Genomic DNA, 22,215 nt, shown 5'->3' with positions numbered 1-22,215 from the left:
AGTTGACACGAAAAGGTATCTTGTGACAATAAAGGTGTGGACTTCACGAGGGACTTTGAAGTTCCACGAGATGATCTGTTACGGGATGGAAAACATTGCCAAAGTGGATCAAGTGGTGACATCGGAGCGACTGGAGCAGTTTTTCTCAGAAGTTAAGCCAGGAGAACTGGCCCGCCCAGAAAAGATAGATCTGCTGATCAGTACTCGGGAAGGCCGGTTAGCTCCACAAAGACTGCAAAGGGCCGGCGACCTGGTGCTGTGGGACGGTCCTCTAGGCAAGACCGTGAGTGGTGTGCATCCAGAGCTTTTCGAAGAAGTGGAGGTGACCACGTGGCGCTCGAAGACGCACTTCGCACACTCCATGAGGACGGTGGCCGTCAAAGTTGAAGAACATTTGGTGAGAAAGGTGGGAAGCCACATAGGACAAGAGAGCAGCGTGGAAGTCCGAACGGCGGCTTGCAATAAAGAGGTCCTTCAGTGGCTAAAATGGGACAGCATTGGAGCTGCCTGTGATCCTGCCTGCGGAGGGTGTCGTTGTGGAAAATGCCCACCAGGAGGAAAGGAGATGTCTCTGGCCGACGAGAAGGAGCTGGAGATAATAAGGGCAGGCCTGACCTTCCGAGAGAGTGACACCCACAGCAGCCAGCCGCACTGGGATGCAAAATACCCATGGAAGGAGGACCCAACCTCTCTTCCCAACAACCGAAAGGCTGTGGAAGCAACGTTCCTGAGGACTGAGAAGCGGCTCATGAAGGACCCCGCCTGGAAAGAGGCCTACATGAGACAAGTCCATGAGATGGTGGGGAGGGGAGCTGCTGTTAAGCTCACCAAAGACGTGATGGACAGCTGGAAGGGCGCTGTGTGGTGGGTGAGCCATCTAACTGCACCAAACCCCCACTCAGTGACGACGCCGGTGCGCCTTGTCTGGAATAGCAGCCAAGAATTCAAAGGGGTGAGCATGAACAGTATATTACTCAAAGGCCCAGACGTTCTCAATCCCATCAGAGCGGTGCTCCTCAGGTTCCGGGAAGGAGAACATGCAGCTATCGGAGACATCACTAAGATGTATAATTCGGTATGGCTGGAGGAACAAGAGGTCCATGTTCATCAATTCCTGTGGAGAGACTCACCGAAAGATGAGATTGAAGACTATGCTGTCGTGAGAGTGAACATGGGAGACAAACCAGCTGGGTGCATCGCGCAAGTAGCCATGCGAGAAACCGCAAAGTTGCCCCAATTCTCTGACATGAAGGAGGAAAGAAGAGTTATTGACGAAGACTCCTACGTCGATGACCTCCTCACGTCCCACAACGACCTACAGTGCCTACACAAAATCCTAGAGGGAGTGGAGAAGATACTGAAAGCAGGAGGCTTCTACCTCAAGCCCTGGGTCCGGTCTGGTCGAAGTGGGAGGCGGGAGGAGATAGAGGCCAAGCCAGTGACTCTGGTGTTGCCCAACCAGCTAAAAGAGGAAGATAACAAAGCCCTGGGGGTTGGCTACCTCGTGCAAGAGGACAAACTCTTTGTGATGGTCTCCATTAACTTCTCAAGAAGGAAGAAGAAGATGAGAACTGAGATTGACCTCACTGAAGAAGAAGTGGAGGTAAAGACACCAAAACCACTGACTCGTCGTGTTCTACTGGGCCAGATCGCTGGGTTGTACGACCCAATCGGTCTAGCAACACCTGTGAAACAAAAAGGAGTGATCCTTGTGAGAAGAGCCTTCCAAGAAGCTGGCAAGCTTACAAAAGACACATGGGATGAACCCCTCTCTGACGAGCTCCGGGGGAAGGCAATCGAGCTGTTCAAGGAGTACGCTCGTCTGAGTAGCATCAGGTTCCACAGAAGCCTCACGCCTTTCAGCTGGAGGGGTCAGCCCTGGGGAATCACGTTTTCTGACGGTAGCTGCGAGTCCTATGGCGCTGTACTGTACTTGCGATGGGAGACGTCAGATGGTGTGGTCACCCGGTTGGTAGAGTCGAAGGCAAAGTTAACTCCCCTTGACCAGAAAGGTGACGTAATCAAGGCTGAGGTCTGCGGGGCTGTCTTCGCCACACGCCTAAAGGGATACATGTTGAAACATGGACGGCTGGGTGTGGAGAAGTGGTATCACTTCATTGACAGTCAAACGGTGCTGGGAGCCATCCAGAGAGAGAGCTACGGATTCCAGACGTTCTTTGCGAACAGAATTGGAGAGATACAGAAGGCTGGACCCGTAACTGATTGGTGGTGGATCCCAGGTGATGTCAACGTCGCTGATCTAGTCACAAGGGGGTGCTCTCCTGAACAGCTAGATGAAAACTCTGTGTGGCAAAAGGGTCCCGAGTTCTTGTCTAGTCCAGCCGAAAATTGGCCCATGAAGTCTGCCTCAGAAGTGGCAGCCGATGCTAGAGAGACGGTGAGCAAACTCCAGAGAAAGGCCTTTTCGGCGGTCCTCACCAGAACTCAAGCCAAGAAGTTGTTAAACCCCAACAGTCCTGGTGGTGGAGTTAGCGGGGCTCCAGAGTCTTCAGGAGATGGGACAAAAGTAACCTCAGTTGAGACAAAAGAAGCAGAGACACTGTGGGGAGCCATGCTCATAGACCAAGTGGATCCAACGAGGTACAGTTCACTAACTAAGCTTTGCGGAGTAGTTGGTTATGTCCGCAGAGCTGTGAAGAAGTGGTTGGCCTGCATAGGGAGAGCCTCTATGCCAGCAAAGTGGGAGGCAGTACTGACAGTGCGAGAACTCGAAACTGCATTCCAAGACTTGTGCTTGGCCACCCAGAAAGGAGTTACGTTTCCTGTGACGACATTAGACAGACTTGTTGTCAGCAGGGATGAGGCTACAGGGCTCCTGCGATGCCATGGTAGAGTCCAGGCTATTACCCAGGGAGAGACCGGTGTGCCCCTGGTTCCCTACAAGGCATGGATCAGTACCCTTCTCACACGGGAGGCCCATGAAGCTAACCACGAAGGTGTTGCTGGCACACTCCTCCGGGTGAGATCCAAAGCATGGGTGGTGCAGGGACCAAGGCTTTCCAGAAATGTCATTGACTCCTGTATGCACTGCCGAAAGACCAAAGCGAGGATGTGCAAACAGGTAATGAGTGAGCTTCCAGCCGAACGAACTGAACCAGCCGCACCCTTTGAGTTTACGACACTGGACCTCTTCGGCCCCTATGTCGTTAGAGACACTGTCAAACGAAGAACAAAGATGAAAGTCTGGGGTGTGGTGTTCAGCTGTATGGCTTCAAGAGCAGTGCATGCAGACATCGTGGAAGATCTGTCGACAGAAGGATTCCTGAAAGCGTACCAGCGTTTCACAGCTCTCAGGGGTCACCCAAGAAAGCTCTGGTCAGATCAAGGGACCAACTTCGTGGGTGCCAGGCCGGTGTTACAGGAGCTTTATGAGTTCTTAAGCAGCATTGACAAGGATCAGGTCCAGAAGAAGGCAGCAGTTGCAGGAACTGACTGGACATGGGTGTTCCACCCAGCGGACTCTCCTCACCGAAATGGAGCAGCTGAAGCAGCAGTCCATGTGATGAAGAGAGCGTTAAGCAGCATTGGCGAAGAAGGCAACCTAACAACACTGGAGTTCCAGACCCTCCTCTACATGGCTGCTAACTTGTCAAACGAGAGACCAATCGGTGCCAGAGCCCAGGTACAAGATGAGACCGTGGAAGTCATCACACCCAACTCCCTTCTTCTTGGCCGTGCTGGACCCAGAGGAGACACCCGAGGGTTCGAGTATCCAACTTACCCCGTCGTGCGTCTGAGGGCGATCCAGATTGAGGTCAACAAATTCTGGAAACGGTGGAGCCAGCTGGCGGGTCCGGGGCTCTTCATCCGACAGAAGTGGCACACGCCTGCTAGAAACGTTACGGTGGGAGACCTGGTGTGGTTAGCTGACCAGAACGCACTGAGGGGCCGATTCAGACTGGGTCGAGTTGTGGAGGCGTGTCCTGACGTGAAAGGTGTTGTACGAGACGCAAGAGTGAGGACATGCCAGAGCTGTCCAGTTTCCAGAGGACAGTCGAAGAGAAGCCGAAGTATGGAAAACTGCCCCTCCACCATCCTTCATAGGGATGTTAGGAGGTTGGTGGTTCTGCTACCAGTGGAGGAACAAGTGTAGAATCCCCACCACATGGTGTGTTTCGGTAAAGGATCAAGACCTCCCCCCACCATCCTCCACACGGATTAGGAGGTTGGTGGTGTGTTTCGGTGAAGGATTTACAATGTCATCAAGGAAAATGTGTGTTGTTTGTGGACATTGGAACTACTTTAAACTTACAGTTATTCATATTGAAAAATAATTCATATTCGGAATGTAACGTTATGTACCTGTTTTACATCTAAAGGTCTACCTGTTTGAGCTAGTTATGGTGGTCTACTTAGATTCCAGAATCAGTAGACCAAGTGGGAGGTGTAGAACTATCCAGTAGTTTCACTATAACGTTATTATTATAAGCTTGTGTGTCAAGATGTTTTCTTGACTTCTGGGCTGTGGGTGGAGCATGCGCAGTTTGTTGCAGTGCACAGTTGTGTTTTTCTCACTTTAATTGATCATCAGGACTGGTACGCCTTGTCGGTGAGTGATTGTTAGTGTTTCAAAATAAGAATATTACGTTAATAATGTGTAACTTTTAGTTAATTTTAGGTTTTGTGTTTGTGATCTTATTGCAGGTTTACAACCTAACTAACTGTCTAATTACTAAAACTAATTGACTAACGAAGCGTCAAATAAAGAGTAAAAAGAGACGAGTTGTGTCCGCCGTACTTTTCCTGATAACCCTTCCAGAGGGGAGTTTACTAAAAGAAGTTAGTAAAATCTGGACAAACACCTTTCTCCCCTCGTACTCAAAGCCTCTTTTCTGCCACGCGATCTTTATGATCTCTTCTTTATCTCTGAAGCTCATGAATCTCACCACTATAGATCTCGGTGGAGAATCCGGGGGGGGACGTGACGCTAGAGCCCGATGAGCTCTCTCAATCCGAAGCTGAAGAGACGGTGACAGCTCCAGCTTTTCTCGTAGAAGCGTTTCAGTGAAATCAATCATGGACCTGGCGCTGACCTCCGCTCCCTCCTTCACCCCATGAATCCTGATGTTTTCCCTCCTCGACCGTCCCTCCTGATCCACCAACCTGTTTTCAAACTGTTTCTGTAGCTCCAGAAGTTCAAGTGTGGCGTCCTCAATGTGCTGCAGACGTTCCTCGGCTTCCACGATCCGCGTCTCAGCGTTGTCGATCCGGGTATTTGTTTCCCTGAGCTCTTCCTTAATTTCCTTGAGGGTATCCGTGTTTTCCCGACGGAAATCACGTAGTTCTCGCAGTATTGTCTCCAAATTTGCCATTTCTTGAGTGGACTGATCCACTACTTTTCCACTGCCCGGGCTTATCTCCCTCGATCGTGCCGCCGCTGTTAGCTCGTGGTCCTCTCCCGTTAGCTCTGATGCTAACATGTGTTGTTCGCCGTCTCCGTCGACGTTTAACTCGGGTTTTAGAGACTTTTTGCCCACTTTTCCTCTCGTCATTCTCTTTGCCCTTACTGTTTGATATTTGTCACGTCCTATACCTGCCTACTGATACTTATCCAGGGCGTCCCAAATCTAAAGTCGGGGAGCACACTCTTTATGCTGCTGCCATGTTGGAGGTGCACCTAAAATCGAACCAGATAAATGTATCTTTATTAACAGGATATGTGCCTCAGTCTTTTAAGATTGCTGTAATTAAGCCCTTACTCAAGAAAGCCACTCTAGATCCAGATGTTTTAGCCAACTATAGACCAATCTCCAACCTTCCTTTTATTTCCAAAATTCTAGAAAAAGTTGTTGCTAATCAGTTGTGTGACCACTTAAACAAGAATGGTCTGTTTGAAGAGTTTCAGTCAGGTTTTAGAGTTCATCATAGTACAGAAACAGCTTTGGTTAAAGTTACCAATGATCTCCTCATGGCTTCAGACAGTGGACTTGTCTCTATACTTGTTCTGCTAGATCTTAGTGCTGCATTTGACACTATTGATCATAATATTTTACTACAGAGACTTGAAAGTGAGGTCAAGATTAAAGGAACTGCATTAGACTGGTTTGAATCCTATCTATCTGACAGATTCCAGTTTGTTCATGTCAATAATGATTCCTCTACTTATACAAAAGTAAGTTATGGAGTTCCTCAGGGTTCTGTGCTAGGACCAATACTCTTCACGTTATACATGTTGCCATTAGGCAAGATTATTAGAAAACATGGCATAAACTGTCATTGCTATGCAGACGACACCCAGCTATATTTATCTATGAAACCAGATGAAACTAATCAGTTGGTTAAACTCCAAGCATGCCTTAAAGACATAAAGGCTTGGATGACCTGTAATTTCCTACTCTTAAACTCAGACAAAACAGAAGTTATTGTATTCGGTCCTAAGCATCTCAGAGATTCATTATCTAATCACATGGTGTCTTTGGATGGCATTACCTTGGCCTCCAGTACTACTGTAAAAAACCTTGGTGTTATATTTGATGAGGATATGTCCTTTAAATGTCACATAAAGCAAGTGACCAGGACTGCCTTCTTTCACCTGCGTAATATCGTCAAAATTAGGAACATCCTGTCTCAGAGTGATGCTGAAAAACTAGTTCATGTAGTTGTGTCGTCCAGACTGGATTATTGTAATTCATTACTGTCTGGCTGTCCAAATAGCTCTTTAAAAAGCCTCCAGTTGATTCAAAATGCCGCAGCAAGAGCATTGACAGGAATTAGCAAGAGAGATCATATTACTCCAGTTTTAGCTTCTCTTCACTGGCTCCCTTTAAAGTCTAGAATAGAATTTAAAATCCTCCTCCTTACATACAAGGCCCTTAAAGGCCTAGCTCCATCGTATCTTAAAGACCTCATTGTACCATATCATCCCAGCAGATCACTTCGGTCTGAAAGTGCAGGCCTACTTGTGGTTCCTAGAATTTCAAAAAGTAGAATGGGAGGTAGAGCTTTCAGCTATCAGGCTCCTCTCCTGTGGAACCAGCTCCCAGTTTGGGTTCGGGAGGCAGACACTCTCTATTTTTAAGGTCAGGCTTAAGACTTATAGTTAGGGCTGGACTAAACCATCCCTTAGTTATGCTGCTATAGGCCTAGGCTGCTGGGGGACGATGCACCAAACACATGTCCTCCTTCTTTCTTCTCTCTCCTTTCTCGCATCCTCCACTTTCTATTAGAGGGCTCTTGCCCTCTAATTTCCTATATACTACTAGTCATACAATTCTGTGCTATTACTATGTAGAATGTTTACTGCTGTGTGCCCCCCCCCCCCCCTTCTTGTGAGTATCTCTGGCCTGGAGTGGTGTGTTTCCTGTAGAGCTCCATACTACATCTGTTGTTGTGGTCTCATCAGCCTGCCCAGTCTTCATGGAATCCTGCAGTTATCCACTCCTACCTGAATGAACAATTCTCCAACCTGCCTATGATTCCTCTTACATTTTCAAACTGTCATGTAACATCATCAGTTTGTATCATAAGATTCCATATGTACGCTTTAGTCAGATATGTGTATCTATGACAGATGTATGTTTATCTTGCTGTTCTCTTCTCTTCTCTCTTTGCTGTTCTCTTCTCTCTTTCTTCTGTCTGTACCCGGCTGGCCTTAGGCAGATGGGTCCCTCCATATGAGCTGGGTTCTGCTCGAGGTTTCTTCCTGTTAAAAGGGAGTTTTTCCTTGCCACCGTTGCCGTCAGGCTTGCTCTGGGGGTTTCAGGCCGGGTTTTTGTAAAGCGTCTTGAGACGATTTGTATTGTTATTGACGCTATATAAATAAAATTGAATTGAATCGAATTTACTAACAAGAATAAAAGTAAACACAATCTAACTACAGTGTACTCAATACAGGTATATGTGTGTGTGTGTGTGTGTGTGTGTGTGTGTGTGTATGTGTGTGTGTGTGTGTGTGTGTGTGTCAAAATGGCCGCTGGTTGTGGGTGTGTCAAGATGGCCGCTGGGGCCTTGAGGTCTTGAAAACAAAGGAAACAAGATGGCTGCTGAGTGGGGACACTCATGTGCCATGTGCTGGCTGAATGCAGGGTTCCCGCGGAGTCTTAAAAAGTCTTAAATTTGATAATGCCAATTTAAGGCCTTAAAAAGTCTTAAATATGAGCATATTTTGCATTGTAGGTCTTAAATTACATTTCGTCAAGTCTTAAATCCTTACGTGCATTTACCGCTTCATTCGCATTTCGTTCAATGCGTCGGTGGCATTCAGTTAGTTCCGTGTGTTACGTTCTTTATTAAATATAACTATTAGCAGTACGCCGAAATTAAACTACAAATGAGACCTGGAAGTGGAAGTGGAATGAAGCGGGGAGATTTTATTGTCACGTAACGTTTGTTAGCGTTATGGATTTTTGTCTCCTTTTGGATTCGAGACTTCTTCCGTCACATGAACCTCGTTGTCAACTTGGGAAATGGGCAAAATGTAAGTTTAATGATTGCTGGCTTTGTAACGTGTAGTTGGAGAGAAGCTTAGCCACGTTTGCTAGTAGTCATAGAGTGACATCATCATAAAGTGACATCATCATAAAGTGACGTGATGTGTGGGGACCCCCCCCCCCGGCTGTTTCAATGCTCGAAAATAGCACACCTGGGGCATGATAAGGGTCTGTAATCTGTTTAAAGTGCGCAGTAAATTCTGACGGCCTGAAATCACCCCTGGCTCTAATCCAATCCACTTTATTTATATAGCACAATTTTAACAAACACAAGGTTTCCAAAGTGCTTTACAAGATAAAACACAATAAATAGATAACACGGTCTACAGCGATGTGTTTCAAAGCCGTTTAATTCCGTTGTAATGCATTACAAATCTATGCATGGCACATCGGATGGAGGAAGTTGGGACATGTCTCAATGCATGTTAAATCACGTCTAGAGGATAGTTGATACTTGGATGACAATACATTTTATTATTTTGAAAGTAATTCTGGGTCTCTGATTTTCCTTATTGTTTGTACTTCGAGTAGGTCGAGTAGGCTGCAGCCGTGCAGCTGGGGGTCTCCATGTGGAGGTGTGGAGTTGTAGAGGGGAAGAGAGTCAGAGAGTAAGAGAGAGAACACAGGCCAAACAGCGCATTTTATATGACCTGATGACCTCGGAGGTCACATGTCACTGTCGGCCATAAGGCGCGTTCGACTTGATGCAGATCTGTCTGAGTCTGACTTGACGTGATGCATGCTGGGTAGAACAAGTTCATTTTAACCAATCATATTCGAGATCTATGAGCATGACAACCCAGCATGCATCACGTCAAGTCAGATCTGCACAGATCTGCATGAAGTCGAACGCGCCTATAGAACTGCTGGGTCAGTTTTCACACCTGGAGGATTGTGGGACTTGGGGTTTCCAGGGCTTCCCTTTGTTTCCAAGACATGTGGTCAACTTGGTTATGCATGGTGAGCTTCCATAGCTCCGATACAGACCACAGGATCTTACTTTACATGTTTCAATAAGAGTAAAAACAAAGTACTTTTTTTTCCTCCATCAATTTCTCAGGAATAATGAACCTGTAGAAAATAAACAGCGTACACAGTCGTAACATATAAAAGCAGAACTAATAAAGAATTGCTTTCCACTGGAATAAATCATTTTGGTAAATTAAAAAAGCAGAAAAAAGTAGAACGTGCACAGGACACCAAGTCTGAAGATAAATTCTACCAAGCTTCTGAGGTTCTGGTTAGACTGTCTACTGTAAATGCTCTAACAAGGACACCAGTGTAAGCTTGTGTGCATAATCCAGAGAGTCACATCTCTGAAATACTCATAGCATCTTAATTTCCATGGCCAAGCAGTGTGTTTCTTATTTGTCTGCACAAATAGAAACAGAGGAGTTGCTTCCAAACCCAAAGCCAGGGTAGAGAGGTTCAGTGAAGGTGGAGTGGAAGGTGTAGAGAAGAACCAGTCTGTCTTTAAAGACTTCATAGAAGGAGATGGTTCCAGCAGAGTAGTTCACATACACTGCTACTCTGTTAGATCCAGAGGAAGAAGAGGACGGAAGCTCTACTAGTTCCTTGTTGTGACAGACAAAGAAAGACTTCTCAGAGCACCACAGACTCCAGGACTGACTGTTCCTCCCAAAACAACAGTCTTCATCGTTTCCTCTACCTCTGATTGTTTTATAAGTCACTGCTATCAGGACGTCTCCTTCCCACTCTACCTCCCAGTAACAGTGACCAGTAACTCCATCTGTACACAGAACCTGACAGACGTCAGATCTCTCTGGAAGGATGTGAGACGACTGCCTCGTTCTTATTATCGTCACCTTTGGGTCACTGTCAGACACACACAAGTGCGGGTGTTCTGTGTTTATGTCCAGTGTGAGTTTACAGGCATCTGATTAAGAGAAAACAGTAGATTTATTTGTTATCATGTTTACTTCCATGTCAACAGATAAATGATTAGTGTTTTTATCTATTTTGTAAATGTAAATTAGGTATGACAATTGAATTTTATTATTCTGATGAATCAAACACACACTTACACTTTCTCAGACCAGGTTTCATTCTCTGCTCTCCACCATGGTCCACCCTGAAAAGAAGAAGCAGATAGACCAGAATGTTATCTTTAGTTGTGAAAGTCATATATTTATTAACATTCCCTCTGAAGCATCTGCCATCCAATATGAATTCTATCACAGCTGAAAATTGAAAGTTGCAATAAGGAAACGGTGTTTGCTCTTGTTGTGTGTTCATACTTGAGCGTCTCCACTCTCCAGTCTGGATTATTTAATCCATTAGACAGCAGCTTCACTCCTGAGTCTCCTAGATGATTGTAGCTCAGGTCCAGTTCTCTCAGATGGGAGGGGTTAGAGGTCAGAGCCAAGACCAGAAAAGAACAGCCCTCCTTTGTGACCTGACAACCTGACAAACTAAACACACACACAAATCAAACTTGTAAGTAGCATTCACATAAATTCCAGGACCCAGTTTTCCTAGAAGAACATTACGTCACAGTGAATCATCAATGCTATTCACTTCACCAGTTGGTGGTTTTAATGTTTTGGTTGAACAGTTTACATGCATGCCATTTCTGTTTTATGGTTGTAGTCATTTTGTTTCTGTAAACATGCTCAGAGAGAATGGATTTATTCCAACCAGAGAGAAACCAGCACATCAAGAGTTTACATGGTTATTACCAGCTGATATACTGATGATTAGTGGAATACTTGTGTCTATGTACACTGTCAGGATGAGTTGTACTTAACTGCTGACAGTTTGATAGAGGCAGTGACCTCAGCTTTAGGTTTGGATGTTGTGGTGGCACCCATTGAAACGACTGACACCCATACAAATACAATGTATAGTATTTACTGTACATACCTGTCTTCATACAAAATGAGAAACTAATGAATATTATGTTAATGGTATTAGTAAGAGGACTCTTACTAATGTTTATAGGAGATAATAATAATATGGCAATCTCAATTCACTGAACACCTGTCACTGTGTAGACAAGACAAACATCTGACCTAATGCAAATGGTGCTACATCAACCTACACACAACCAAGACAGAGCACAGAATACAGAATAAAGTAATGGCCACTGGCCATCTATTGTACATTTTCAACCCTTTTTAATCAGTCCCCACAATAATTTCTTATGTTAAATTCATTTTAACTCAAAGGTTATTAGGATATGAAATGAATCTTTAAGTAACTGAATATTGTTCCGAATGAATGCCCTTAATTGATGGCTATCAATCATTTGATAGATTTAAAAGTTTCAAATCTATTTAAACTCTTAAGTCAACTTCTTAAAACTATACAAATAAGTACTAGATATAATGATTTTAGTCAGTTGGAAACAGAAAACTGTGCCAAACCACTCAAATAAATTCTCTCTGAGAAAATGAGATATTTTTCAAAATCTGTCAACTCTTCAGTGATCACTTTTGGCAAATGAAAGGGTCCCAGAGCTACACGGTCACTTAAGCTTAGAGACATGAATGTACAAAGAAACAATCTGAAGTCTCAATCAGCCTGTTTACTGACACTTCAAAGAATAAACTCCTGACCTGAGAGTTTCCAGTAGACAGTGTGGACTCTCCAGTCCATCAGAAAGAAGCTTCACTCCTGAATCCTTCAGGTCGTTATCACTCAGGTCCAACTCTCTCAGACAAGAGGACTGGGAGCTGAGAACTGAGGCCAGAGCTTCACAGCTTCTCTCTGACAGGTTACAATCACTCAACCTGAAAAGAAGAAAGTGAGGAACATAGTAGGCTTGTCTATATGTTCAAAATTGAACAATTACAATTAAGTACAATATGTCAGTATATTTCAAACTGAAAAATTACTAGATACAAGAAAAAAATCATCATTACTTTCATCTATAATGCTTTAATGTTACAGTTTCTGAACTTCCTTCTATTTCTTTTCTTATTTAAATATTGTAAATACAATACATTCTCTTCTTACAACATATATATGTGCACTTTAGCTTTGGCAGTAGTGGCTTTAGGCAGTTTGCACAACCATGATAGTCTTATCTATTTCTATTATTTTGTAAAATCCCTTAGTGTTAAAAAGGTATTTAGCCACTTTTCTGCAATCTTCCTTTGTCTATCAGAATTAGGGATATAATGTAGACAACATATTGTTTGATATGCATTGTCGAGGGCTTGGCTTCTAGTAATACCACTGGTTCTCTAGATCCTGCTCAGAATCCATGATTACAAAGGAAGGATTGGATATCCAAATATTGCATTAAATCACGTAATCTATGGGAGTACCATAAAGGTACCATGAAAACATATTTGGGACTGACATAATATGTAGACTTACAGAGCTCTTCTGGAGGCTTTGATGACTGGCAGCATCCTGAACAGAGCATCTTCTGAAGCAGAAAACTTCTTCAAGTCAAACACATCCAGATCTTCTTCTGATGACAGTAACATAAAGACCAGAGCTGACCACTGAGCAGGAGAGAGATTCTTTTCTGAGAGTCTTCCTGAAGGCAGGTACTGTTGGATCTCCTCTATTAGAGAATGATCCTTCAGTTCATTCAGACAGTGGAACAAATTAAGGATTCTCTCTGTAGGGAGATCCTCACTGATCTTGTTCTTGATGTAATTCACTGTTTTTGTGTTGGTCGTTTCTCTGTTTCCTCTCTCTGTCACCAGGCCATGTAGAAGACTCTGACTGGTTTGGACTGAAAGACCCAGGAGGAAGCGCAGGAACAGATCCAGGTGTCCATTTGGACTCTGTAAGGCCTTGTCCACAGCACACTGGTGGAGATGGTCTAGGTCAGGTTTGTATTCAAACAAGCTATACCACCAGGATTTTTGTGATTCTTCCATCGGATTGACACCATGATTAATGAATGTCAAATGAACATAGAGAGCAGCCAGAAACTCCTGAACACTCAGATGGATGAAGCAGAACATCTTGTCCTGGTACAGCCCTCTCTCCTCTTTAAAGATCTGTGTGAACACTCCTGAGTACACTGAGGCTGCTCTGATATCGATGCCACACTCTGTCAGGTCTGATTCGTAGAAGATCAGGTTTCCTTTCTGCAGCTGATCAAAAGCCAGTTTTCCCAGAGACTCAATCATCTTCCTGCTCTCTGGACTCCAGAGTGGATCTGTCTCAGATCCTCCATCATACTTGACCTTCTTCACTTTGGTCTGAACCACCAGGAAGTGGATGTACATCTCAGTCAGGGTCTTGGGCAGCTCTCCTCTTTCTCTGGTTTCCAACTCATCCTCCAGAACTGTAGCAGTGATCCAGCAGAAGACTGGGATGTGACACATGATGTGGAGGCTTCGTGATGTCTTGATGTGGGAGATGATCCTGCTGGCCTGCTCATCATCTCTGAATCTCTTCCTGAAGTACTCCTCCTTCTGGGGGTCAGTGAACCCTCTGACCTCTGTCACCATGTCAACACACTCAGGAGGGATCTGATTGGCTGCTGCAGGTCGTGTGGTTATCCAGAGGCGAGCAGAGGGAAGCAGTTTCCCCTGGATGAGGTTTGTCAGCAGCACATCCACTGAGGTGGACTCTGTAACATCAGTCAGGATCTCAGTGTTGTGGAAGTCCAGAGGAAGTCGACACTCATCCAGACCGTCAAAGATGAACACAACCTGGAACTCTTCAAAGCTGCAGATTCCTGCTTCTTTGGTTTCAGTAAAGAAGTGATGAACAAGTTCCACCAAGCTGAACTTTCTCTCTTTCACCACATTCAACTCTCTGAAAGTGAATGGAAAAGTGAAGTGGATGTCCTGGTTGGCTTTGTCTTCAGCCCAGTCCAGAGTGAACTTCTGTGTTAAGACTGTTTTCCCAATGCCAGCCACTCCCTTTGTCATCACTGTTCTGATTGGTTCATCTCTGTGAGCTGATGGATTAAAGATGTTTTCACATTTGATTCTATTTTCCAGTTCATCTGTCTTTCTGGAAGCTGCTTCAATCTGTCTGACCTCATGTTCATCATTGACCTCTGTTGACTCTCCCTCTGTGATGAAGAGTTCTGTGTAGATCTGATTCATAAAGGATGAGTTTCCTGCTTCAGCAATCCCCTCAAACACACACTGGAACTTCTTCTTTAGATTTGATTTGAGTTTACGTTGACACAGTCCAGAAGGAGTTCCTGAATGAACAAATGAAAGATTAAATAAACTGTAGATGGTACAGTAAATCTTAGAACAATAGACAAATATTAAGGGCATTACATTGTCTATTAAATATGTGTATCTTTTTTTGTCAAGGACAAATATTTTTGTGTTCAGCTCAGAAAAATTTATTGCTCCGTGTGGAGGGGGCGTGGTGCATCAGCTGCCGGGGAGAGGTGTGGAGAGGGCTCAGGAGAGCAGCGCCAGGTGAGAGTGATCAGCACACCTGCATCCTGTTGAGCTAATCACTCTCTCCTTTTAATACAGTAGCATGTTGGACCTGGAGGGAAGACCAGACACAACCAAAAGAGACACACGCGGCTGTCGGCAGCGAGAAAGTCAATACGCCTGCGAACGACACAGAAGAATGTGTGTATGTGTTGTGATTTAAAATAAAGAAAGCTAAACGTCATCGCTATCTGAGTTATTCTCTGTTGAAGAACCCACAGTGGCATCTGAGTACGCCACATTGGTGCCCAACGTGCTTCAACAGGAAGACAAAGACAAGAGATGATGGAGTCGCAGCAACCTTTAACTACACTCGCACAAATGTTGGCGGAGGTGGCTGCAGTGAACTGGGACCAGGCTGTGCTCAGCAGGCAACAGCTGGCAGCACTCCAGTGCCAGGCGGTGAGACAAACCCAGCTGCTGGAGGTGATAGTGATTCACTCTCTGGTCTCATGCTCCATATGATGTCAGCACAGGATGACCCTCAAACGTTCCTGGAGATGTTTGAGGCGACGGCATGTGGCTGGCCGGGGGTGGAGTGGGCCTCCTTCCCCTATTGTCAGGGGACGCGCAAACTGCGGCGCTCGGGCTGCCTGCCCCCTTCCGAGGACAGTACGGAGAAGTCCGCAGGGCGATCCTCGATCGACTAGGTTTCTCCACACAAGACCATCGCTGCAGGTTCCGGGGGACCAAGCTGGGACCCGCCGATCGGCCATTCATCTTCGCCCAGCAGCTGAAAGACGTGGCGACTAGGTGGCTGCAGTCTGGGGATTCCGCTGGTGAGGGGCAGCTGCTGGACAAGATCGTCTTAGAGCAGTGCATGGAAGGGCTCCCAGCTGCCACCTCAGACTGGGTGCGTTGCCACCGCCCGGCGGACCTAGCAGTTGCCATCACCTTGGTGGAGGACCATCTGGCCGTTATCTCCCGGGGCCAGCCACAGGAGAGTCAGCCAGCCTCTCCCACCTGTCCCACACCGGCTCCCCGCAAAAGACCCACGCCAGGTCCCCCGCACACCCCCTCGACCCTTCCCTTTTCCCCACACTAACTCTCCTTCTCCTTCCTTTCCTCCCCAGGTTCCAGCCGCTACAAGCGCTGCTCTCAACTCGCAGAGGGTTCCTCAGGCGGCAGGGCAGGAGTGCTGGAGGAAAGATTAGACACACACGCGGCTGTCGGCAGCGAGAAAGTCGGTACACTTGCGAACGACACAGAAGAATGTGTGTATGTGTTGTGATTTAAAATAAAGAAAACTAAATGTAATCGCTATCCAAGTGATTCTCTGTTGAAGAGCCCACAGTGGCATCTGAGTACGCCACACTCTGTTACATATAAGTGCAGAATATTTTTAGGAGACTAAAATGAAAATATTAAAGATCACTTACTATTCAGCAGACAGTCAGCCAGCTTCTCTTGCTTCATTTCCCTCATGTAGTGCAGGGTGATGCTCAGAAAAGCTTCTCTGATGATGCTCTTCTTCTCTTTCTCTTCACCATCCTCCTCCTCAACTTTCCTCTGGCTCTTTAATGTTTCCGGATCTTGACTCAAAAGATGCTGGAAATTCTTCAACTCATCTGTCACAAAGCTGACAATGTTCTCTTTCAGAATCTGGAACAACATGTAAACATAATTTCTTATGAATCAGAATCAGAAAAGACTTTATTGCCAAGCATGTTTGTACATACAAGGAATTTGCTTTGGTGGTGTTGCATCCATTACGCATAAAGAATAAAATAAAATAAACATGGCTCTCAAATATACAAAAATATAAAAAATATATAGACAGTATATACAACAACCAGAACATTTACACTGGGATGGTAGTAGGTTTGATGTGTTCATTGGGGGGGTTGGCATTGTTCAGCAGACCCACTGCAGATGGGAAAAAACTCATATATTTTTGGAGGCTGACACAATTTTAGCTTGGTTGCAAAAACTAAACTAATCTATCACTGAGAAAACAGAAGTGTCTAAATCCATAGTTGGGCATATTCTAAGAGAAACGAACACACAGAGGTAGGCATATCATTATCTAAGTCTACCATAGAGAGAAGGCTTCATAAGACCAAATGAACAGAAGGTTCACAACAAAGTGCAAACACTTCATTAGCCCCAGTCATGGAAGATCCAGGTTAGACATTATCACAGGACATCTAAATCAAGCCAGAGCATTTCTGGAACAGCATTGTTTGGTGAAACTGAAACCAACCTATACTAAAATGACAGGAAGATAAAAGTATGGAGAAGGCTTGAAACGGACCATGAGCTGAAGCATACAACATCATCTGTAAAACATTGGAGGCAGTAGGATGGTGTAGGCATATGGTACATGGTATCAGTGGCATTGAGTCACAGTAATTTATTGATAATGAGACAAAAGAGATGAAGGCAGATAGACAAAGACCCAAATTATACTTTGTTTTAGATACATACGTAAATGTTTTAGATCAGGGGTGGCCAGAGAAGTAGTGCTGGTAGATTGTGTGCCATTCAAAAAAAATGTTTTAAATGTAGTCTATCATCTATCCTCTCTATCGCATTTGACATTGACTTGACATTGATTGACGTACAATACAATGAAGGATTGAAGACCGGCCAGTCTAAGATCTCCCCATGCATTCACGGTCAAACATGAGAGCTGCTGCAAAACTCTGGTGTTTCAATTAGTTAGCCTTCAAATATATGTCTACAACTAACTGCAGAAGGGGTATAAATATGAGTGGTAGTACTGGATCAAGAAAGAAATCAGTGCAGTGGCAGTCATCAGAGTAAAGTATTGTGCCATAAGGTTCATGCAGATGAAGTGTGGGAACCCCTGTTTTAGATGATATTTTTCTTCAGCCCCTTGAATTGAAGCTGAGCTTGAACTTTAATTCTGTATTCATTATAAAACTATAACATGAACATGTTTTGGTAAATGCTTAAATTAACAGAAAGCATTAATAGTTAAGGACAACAGTGGCCTCTTGGAACAGACTCTTGTTAATATTTTCTCCCCACATCAGCACATTTCATCTACTCCACCTGGACTACATCAGTCTCTGTGTGTATGTTGTGTTCCACATGAAACTGATTGATGTCCGTCAAAAAGAACAAGATTCAATCTGTATTCCTCCATAAACCAGTATGTTAGTATTTCATTAGAGGCTTGTTATTTAACAGCTGGGTTTTATACACACCGTAAATATAGAGTCCAGGTCTGTTTGTTGCTCCTGGGTAGACTGAACCCTGGGATCCTCTGAACTCTGCTGAACTCTGAGGAGAATATAAAAAGGTTAACATAATTACATAAAGACACCTACAGCAAATGTGTAGTGGTATGTTATGAAGAATGTTGATAAAAACAAAACCAATATATGCTCTGTCAGGAATATGTATGAGACCAGTACTGATAATAACTCAAATATAAGAAGCCTTGTCTACTTACTTTGTTTCAGAAGTGTTCTGTCCTTTAAAGTAAACACCCTCAGCCATGGACCAGTCACTCTTGAAGGACACACAGCTGGGTGTAGGATTCTCTGGCCTTTAACACATCACATACAGAGCTTTGACTGTTAATGATGAAACTGGAGTAATGTGAGTTTTGAACAACCATAACAGAATGAGATTGTCAGCCTTGGTTTGGTGACGCCGATAGAAAAACAAAAAACATTTAAATTTCAACATGTATGAAGTAATACTGATAATAACTCAATTATAAAAAGGGTCCACTTACTTTGTTTCAGACGTGTTTTGTCTTTTAAAGTAAACACCCTCAGCCATGGACCAGTTACTCTTCATGGACACACAGCTGGGTGTCTGTCCTCTCCTGTGTCTCTGACCTTCAACACAACACATCCAGATGTTTGACTTTTCCTGATGAGACTAGAGTGACTCTGAACTCTGACATGAAGAACAGTTGTGGATTAGGATCCAGATCTCACCTGTGAGCTTTGGTTTGGTCGTCATATTCCTCACATGGATCTGGTTTAGAGGCAGAGAGTCCCTCCTCTCTGTCCTCACACTGATCCATAACAGAGCTGACACCTTAACACAAACACAACACATCATTCCATACTAATGGATGGATGCCAAACTCATCACCTGATTGTAGAGGATCTCAACCCAAACATCAGTGAGGTTTGTACCAATCAGACTAAGCAGCACATTGGACCTAATGAAGTTATTTCATGAGAATAAAATGAGGTCTTACTGGTTTATGTTCAAGAAGAACTGAAGTCTGTCTCACATCATCAAATGAAACAAAGACACAGACACAGAAAAGTTATTCAGTTTGTAGTCAGAGGTATTATTGATCACATCTGGGCTGATGTTGTACGTACAGTTGGTCTCTGGGTAAATGACTCATCTTGACCATTTTTAAAGACATAAATGTGAATATAACCCTAACATACTGGACATATTTGTCCTTCCACAGTGTTTTCTTTCCTCTGTGTTTCTCTTCCCTGATTTCAGGTATCTGAGGGCAGAGCTAAACTCTTATTACAGATGTACCACACCTTAACAGGTCAGGTTTCAGCGGATAGAAAACAAAACACCTGCGCCATTTTCTCTCTCTCTCTCTCTCTCTCTCTCTCTCTCTCTCTCTCTCTCTCTATCTATCTCTCGGCTTGATGACTAACTTGTCGACATTTTGTCTCACCCACATATATCCTCATACGTGTTGGGACATGTTGTGCTGATGCTTATCACATTAGAATATTGTCCTTCATCAAATCATACCTCTTGTCAATATGCTTTCTGTTAATTTAAGCATTTAACTACTATGAATCACTACTTTAGTATTTCTGGATACGTTTCTGTAATAAATTAAATATGATATGAATGCATTATGTATTTACAAGATCTACTAGATCATAATTATCTTTAACCTTTTTTGTACCTTACTATAAAGCATTCCCGAAACAGAGCGAGAAAAATAAATAAATAAATAAATAAACATTAAACAGCAATACTAATTTATTTTTTTTGATCCCGTCGAGTTGAACTGGTAAACTGTGTCACTGCTCTGAAAATGAAACTAAACCTGTCTACCTGCCCAGAATAACACAAATTAAACACTAGCTCAACTGCGCAAAAAAAATAAATGAATATTACAGATGAACAACTTTCAAAAAGACATCATTAAACCTTTACTAATTTATTTACACCTTTAGCAATCAGCGGTTTTGCAAAACAGTGATGATGTTCTGAGTCCTAACAAGTAAAAGTTTAAATCTTACCTGCACTAGGAAGGTGGATCTTTATGTTTAATCCTGATTTTCAGTGTCACGACGGTTGTTTAGTTCTGTACAGTCTGTGAGCTGGAAAGTCCTTACCTGTCTGAAACAGGTAAAACCTGATAGGGAAGTAAAAGCACCGCACCCAGACACAGATACAAAACTGAGGGAGTGACAAGTTTTCAGGTAATCCTTATTTGAAATCCTTATTAATGGTGTATGACTTTAATTAAGAAAGAAAGATTATTTTTCAAGATTGCTTATCAGATTTTATGTCTCAAAATCATAAAACAAGAAACTAAATTAAATGACTCTTGTATGTGCAGCCTAGCTCTGACAATGAAAATGGTTTCTCCCATAGTCAGGATGAGAACACTAAGCTCCACCTCCAGACACGCATAGTTATACAACTTCACATCTAGACATATTGTCACGACAATACACCTTGACTGGATCTGAAAAGCTGTGTTGAAAGAAAAACCCGAAAAACCACCGTGTTGAAACTCTGCAAACATTTCGACGTCTAATAAACGTTGATTGACGTCTAAACGTACACGTCGCCAGGAGGTCTAAAAGTAATACTGAAATGCAAATTGAAACGACGTCGCATAAATATTCTGATATTTATTTTTTTACAGCTTTTTTCGAGTTTCAGATGTTGTTTCTGCAGTGGAATTAAAATAGGTCTAAGGGGCGACCTCTAGCGTGAAACGAGTTTAAAGGTCGAGGCAGTGCCATCTCTCTCTCTATGGCACTGGGTCGAGGTTGCACATCGACCACAAACCAACTAGATGAAAAAAATAAATGTATACAACCAATCGGGTGAGAGCCCTTCTAGCCAATCAGAGGCGAAAAGGGCGGGACCTTCTACTTCAAACCTGGCAGCGGAACACGACTGCAGAGAAGCAAGCACGGCACATACCGAACAGTGTTTTCGGTAAGTTCGTCGACATAAAACATTAGAGACGGTTTATACGTGTTCATATCATAGACTGTAGGTTCATATGCAACTTTCTGTGTTTTAAAAAGTGGCATTGACCGACCGTGCGTTATGTGTTAAACTGTCGAGTGGATTTCAAGCTAGCTGCTCACTCGGCTAACATGAAACAGACCTCTGCAGTGTGCTTTCTGTCTAATATTCTGATATTTTTGGACTATTGGAGTTTAGAAATCCAGACATAAATCAGTGAAGCACTTATACAGACGAGCTGACATGGAGGTGTCCAGAAAATGCATTTTTTCCCCAAGATAATTTGAAAATGTTAATTTATCTTCATAAAAAAACAATGGTAGCCTAATCTATTGATTAGCTGTTAAAATGTTAATATTCAGTGGATTGTGAACATAAAAATTTGACTCCCAATGCAATGCCTAATTAAGATTAAGATTAAGATTAAGTGTCTCTCGGCCAAGTATACTTGTGTATACAAGGAATTTGGTCTCTGCATTTATCCCATCCGTGAATTAGTGAACACACAAAGCACACAGTGAGGTGAAGCACACACTAACCCGGAGCAGTGAACTGCCATGCTACAGTGGCGCTCGGGGAGCAGTGAGGGGTTAGGTGCCTTGCTCAAGGGCACTTCAGCCGCTTTTCTACCGGTCGGGGGTTCGAACCGGCAACCCTCCGATCACAAGCCCAAAGCGCTAACCAGTAAGCCACGTCTGCTTTGTTAATCAACAATGCTTTTAATATTTAAAATCATGTGATGTTTTTATTTTATCATTATCTGGGACTTTTTGGCCTATGTAAATATAACCAAAAAGCAATTTATGAATGTTTCATGACTGTAATAATAATAATAATAATAATAATAATACATTTTATTTATAACGCACTTTACATCAAAGCAATGACCACAAAGTGCTACAATGCACATAAAACAACATCAAGACTTTAAAACTAGCATAAAAGAATAAAAAAGAGAGATATTGAAAATAGCAGTTTTAGCCATAGGCTTTTATAAAAAGATGAGTCTTAAGGCCTTTTTTAAAAGAGTCCACAGTCTGTGGTGCAATTAGATGCACAGGAAGAGTATTCCACAGGCTGGGTGCAGCTGGACAGAAGGCGCGGTCGCCCATGGTTCGAAGCCTTGTCCTTGGAGGCTGGAGGAGGTTGGCCTGTCCAGTGCGGAGATGGCGTGAGGAGGAAAGGGG

General features: G+C 43.7%; 1 protein-coding gene across 2 annotated transcripts; it reads right to left on the bottom strand.

The window, feature by feature from the left end:
• Window positions 1-8,747: 8,747 nt before the first annotated feature.
• Window positions 8,748-20,370, bottom strand: LOC311499814 (protein NLRC3-like). 2 transcript variants are annotated; one of them, XM_084560939.1, is made up of 12 exons: window positions 20,062-20,370; window positions 19,032-19,058; window positions 18,763-18,865; window positions 18,555-18,660; window positions 18,267-18,362; window positions 18,019-18,094; window positions 16,225-16,447; window positions 12,795-14,595; window positions 12,029-12,202; window positions 10,709-10,882; window positions 10,496-10,542; window positions 8,748-10,347 (listed from the first exon to the last, which is right to left on the bottom strand). In XM_084560939.1, exons 3-12 carry the CDS (start codon window positions 18,785-18,787, stop codon window positions 9,815-9,817), a joined length of 3,255 nt encoding a protein of 1,084 aa, XP_084417065.1. In that variant the 5' UTR covers window positions 18,788-18,865; window positions 19,032-19,058; window positions 20,062-20,370; the 3' UTR covers window positions 8,748-9,814. The 2 variants fall into 2 exon arrangements, with proteins under 2 accessions (XP_084417065.1, XP_084417064.1); XM_084560938.1 differs by having other exon boundaries at window positions 18,763-19,058.
• Between the last annotated feature and the right edge of the window lie 1,845 nt (window positions 20,371-22,215).

The sequence above is a fragment of the Chelon labrosus genome (assembly GCF_963514085.1).
Source record: "Chelon labrosus genome assembly, chromosome: 14".
NCBI lineage: Eukaryota > Metazoa > Chordata > Actinopteri > Mugiliformes > Mugilidae > Chelon > Chelon labrosus.
This window is presented reverse-complemented; position numbering and strand designations above follow the sequence as displayed.

Excerpts from the sequence above, each read along its gene's own strand:
- LOC311499814 (XM_084560938.1), bottom strand. The coding sequence starts at position 18,889 with ATGATGTGTTGTGTTTGTGTTAAGGTGTCAGCTCTGTTATGGATCAGT. Across the intron at positions 10,883-12,028 it reads TGTCTACTGGAAACTCTCAG|TTTGTCAGGTTGTCAGGTCA; the intron begins GTCAGGAGTTTA and ends GTGTGTGTTTAG. Across the intron at positions 10,348-10,495 it reads GAAACCTGGTCTGAGAAAGT|ATGCCTGTAAACTCACACTG; the intron begins GTAAGTGTGTGT and ends TCTCTTAATCAG.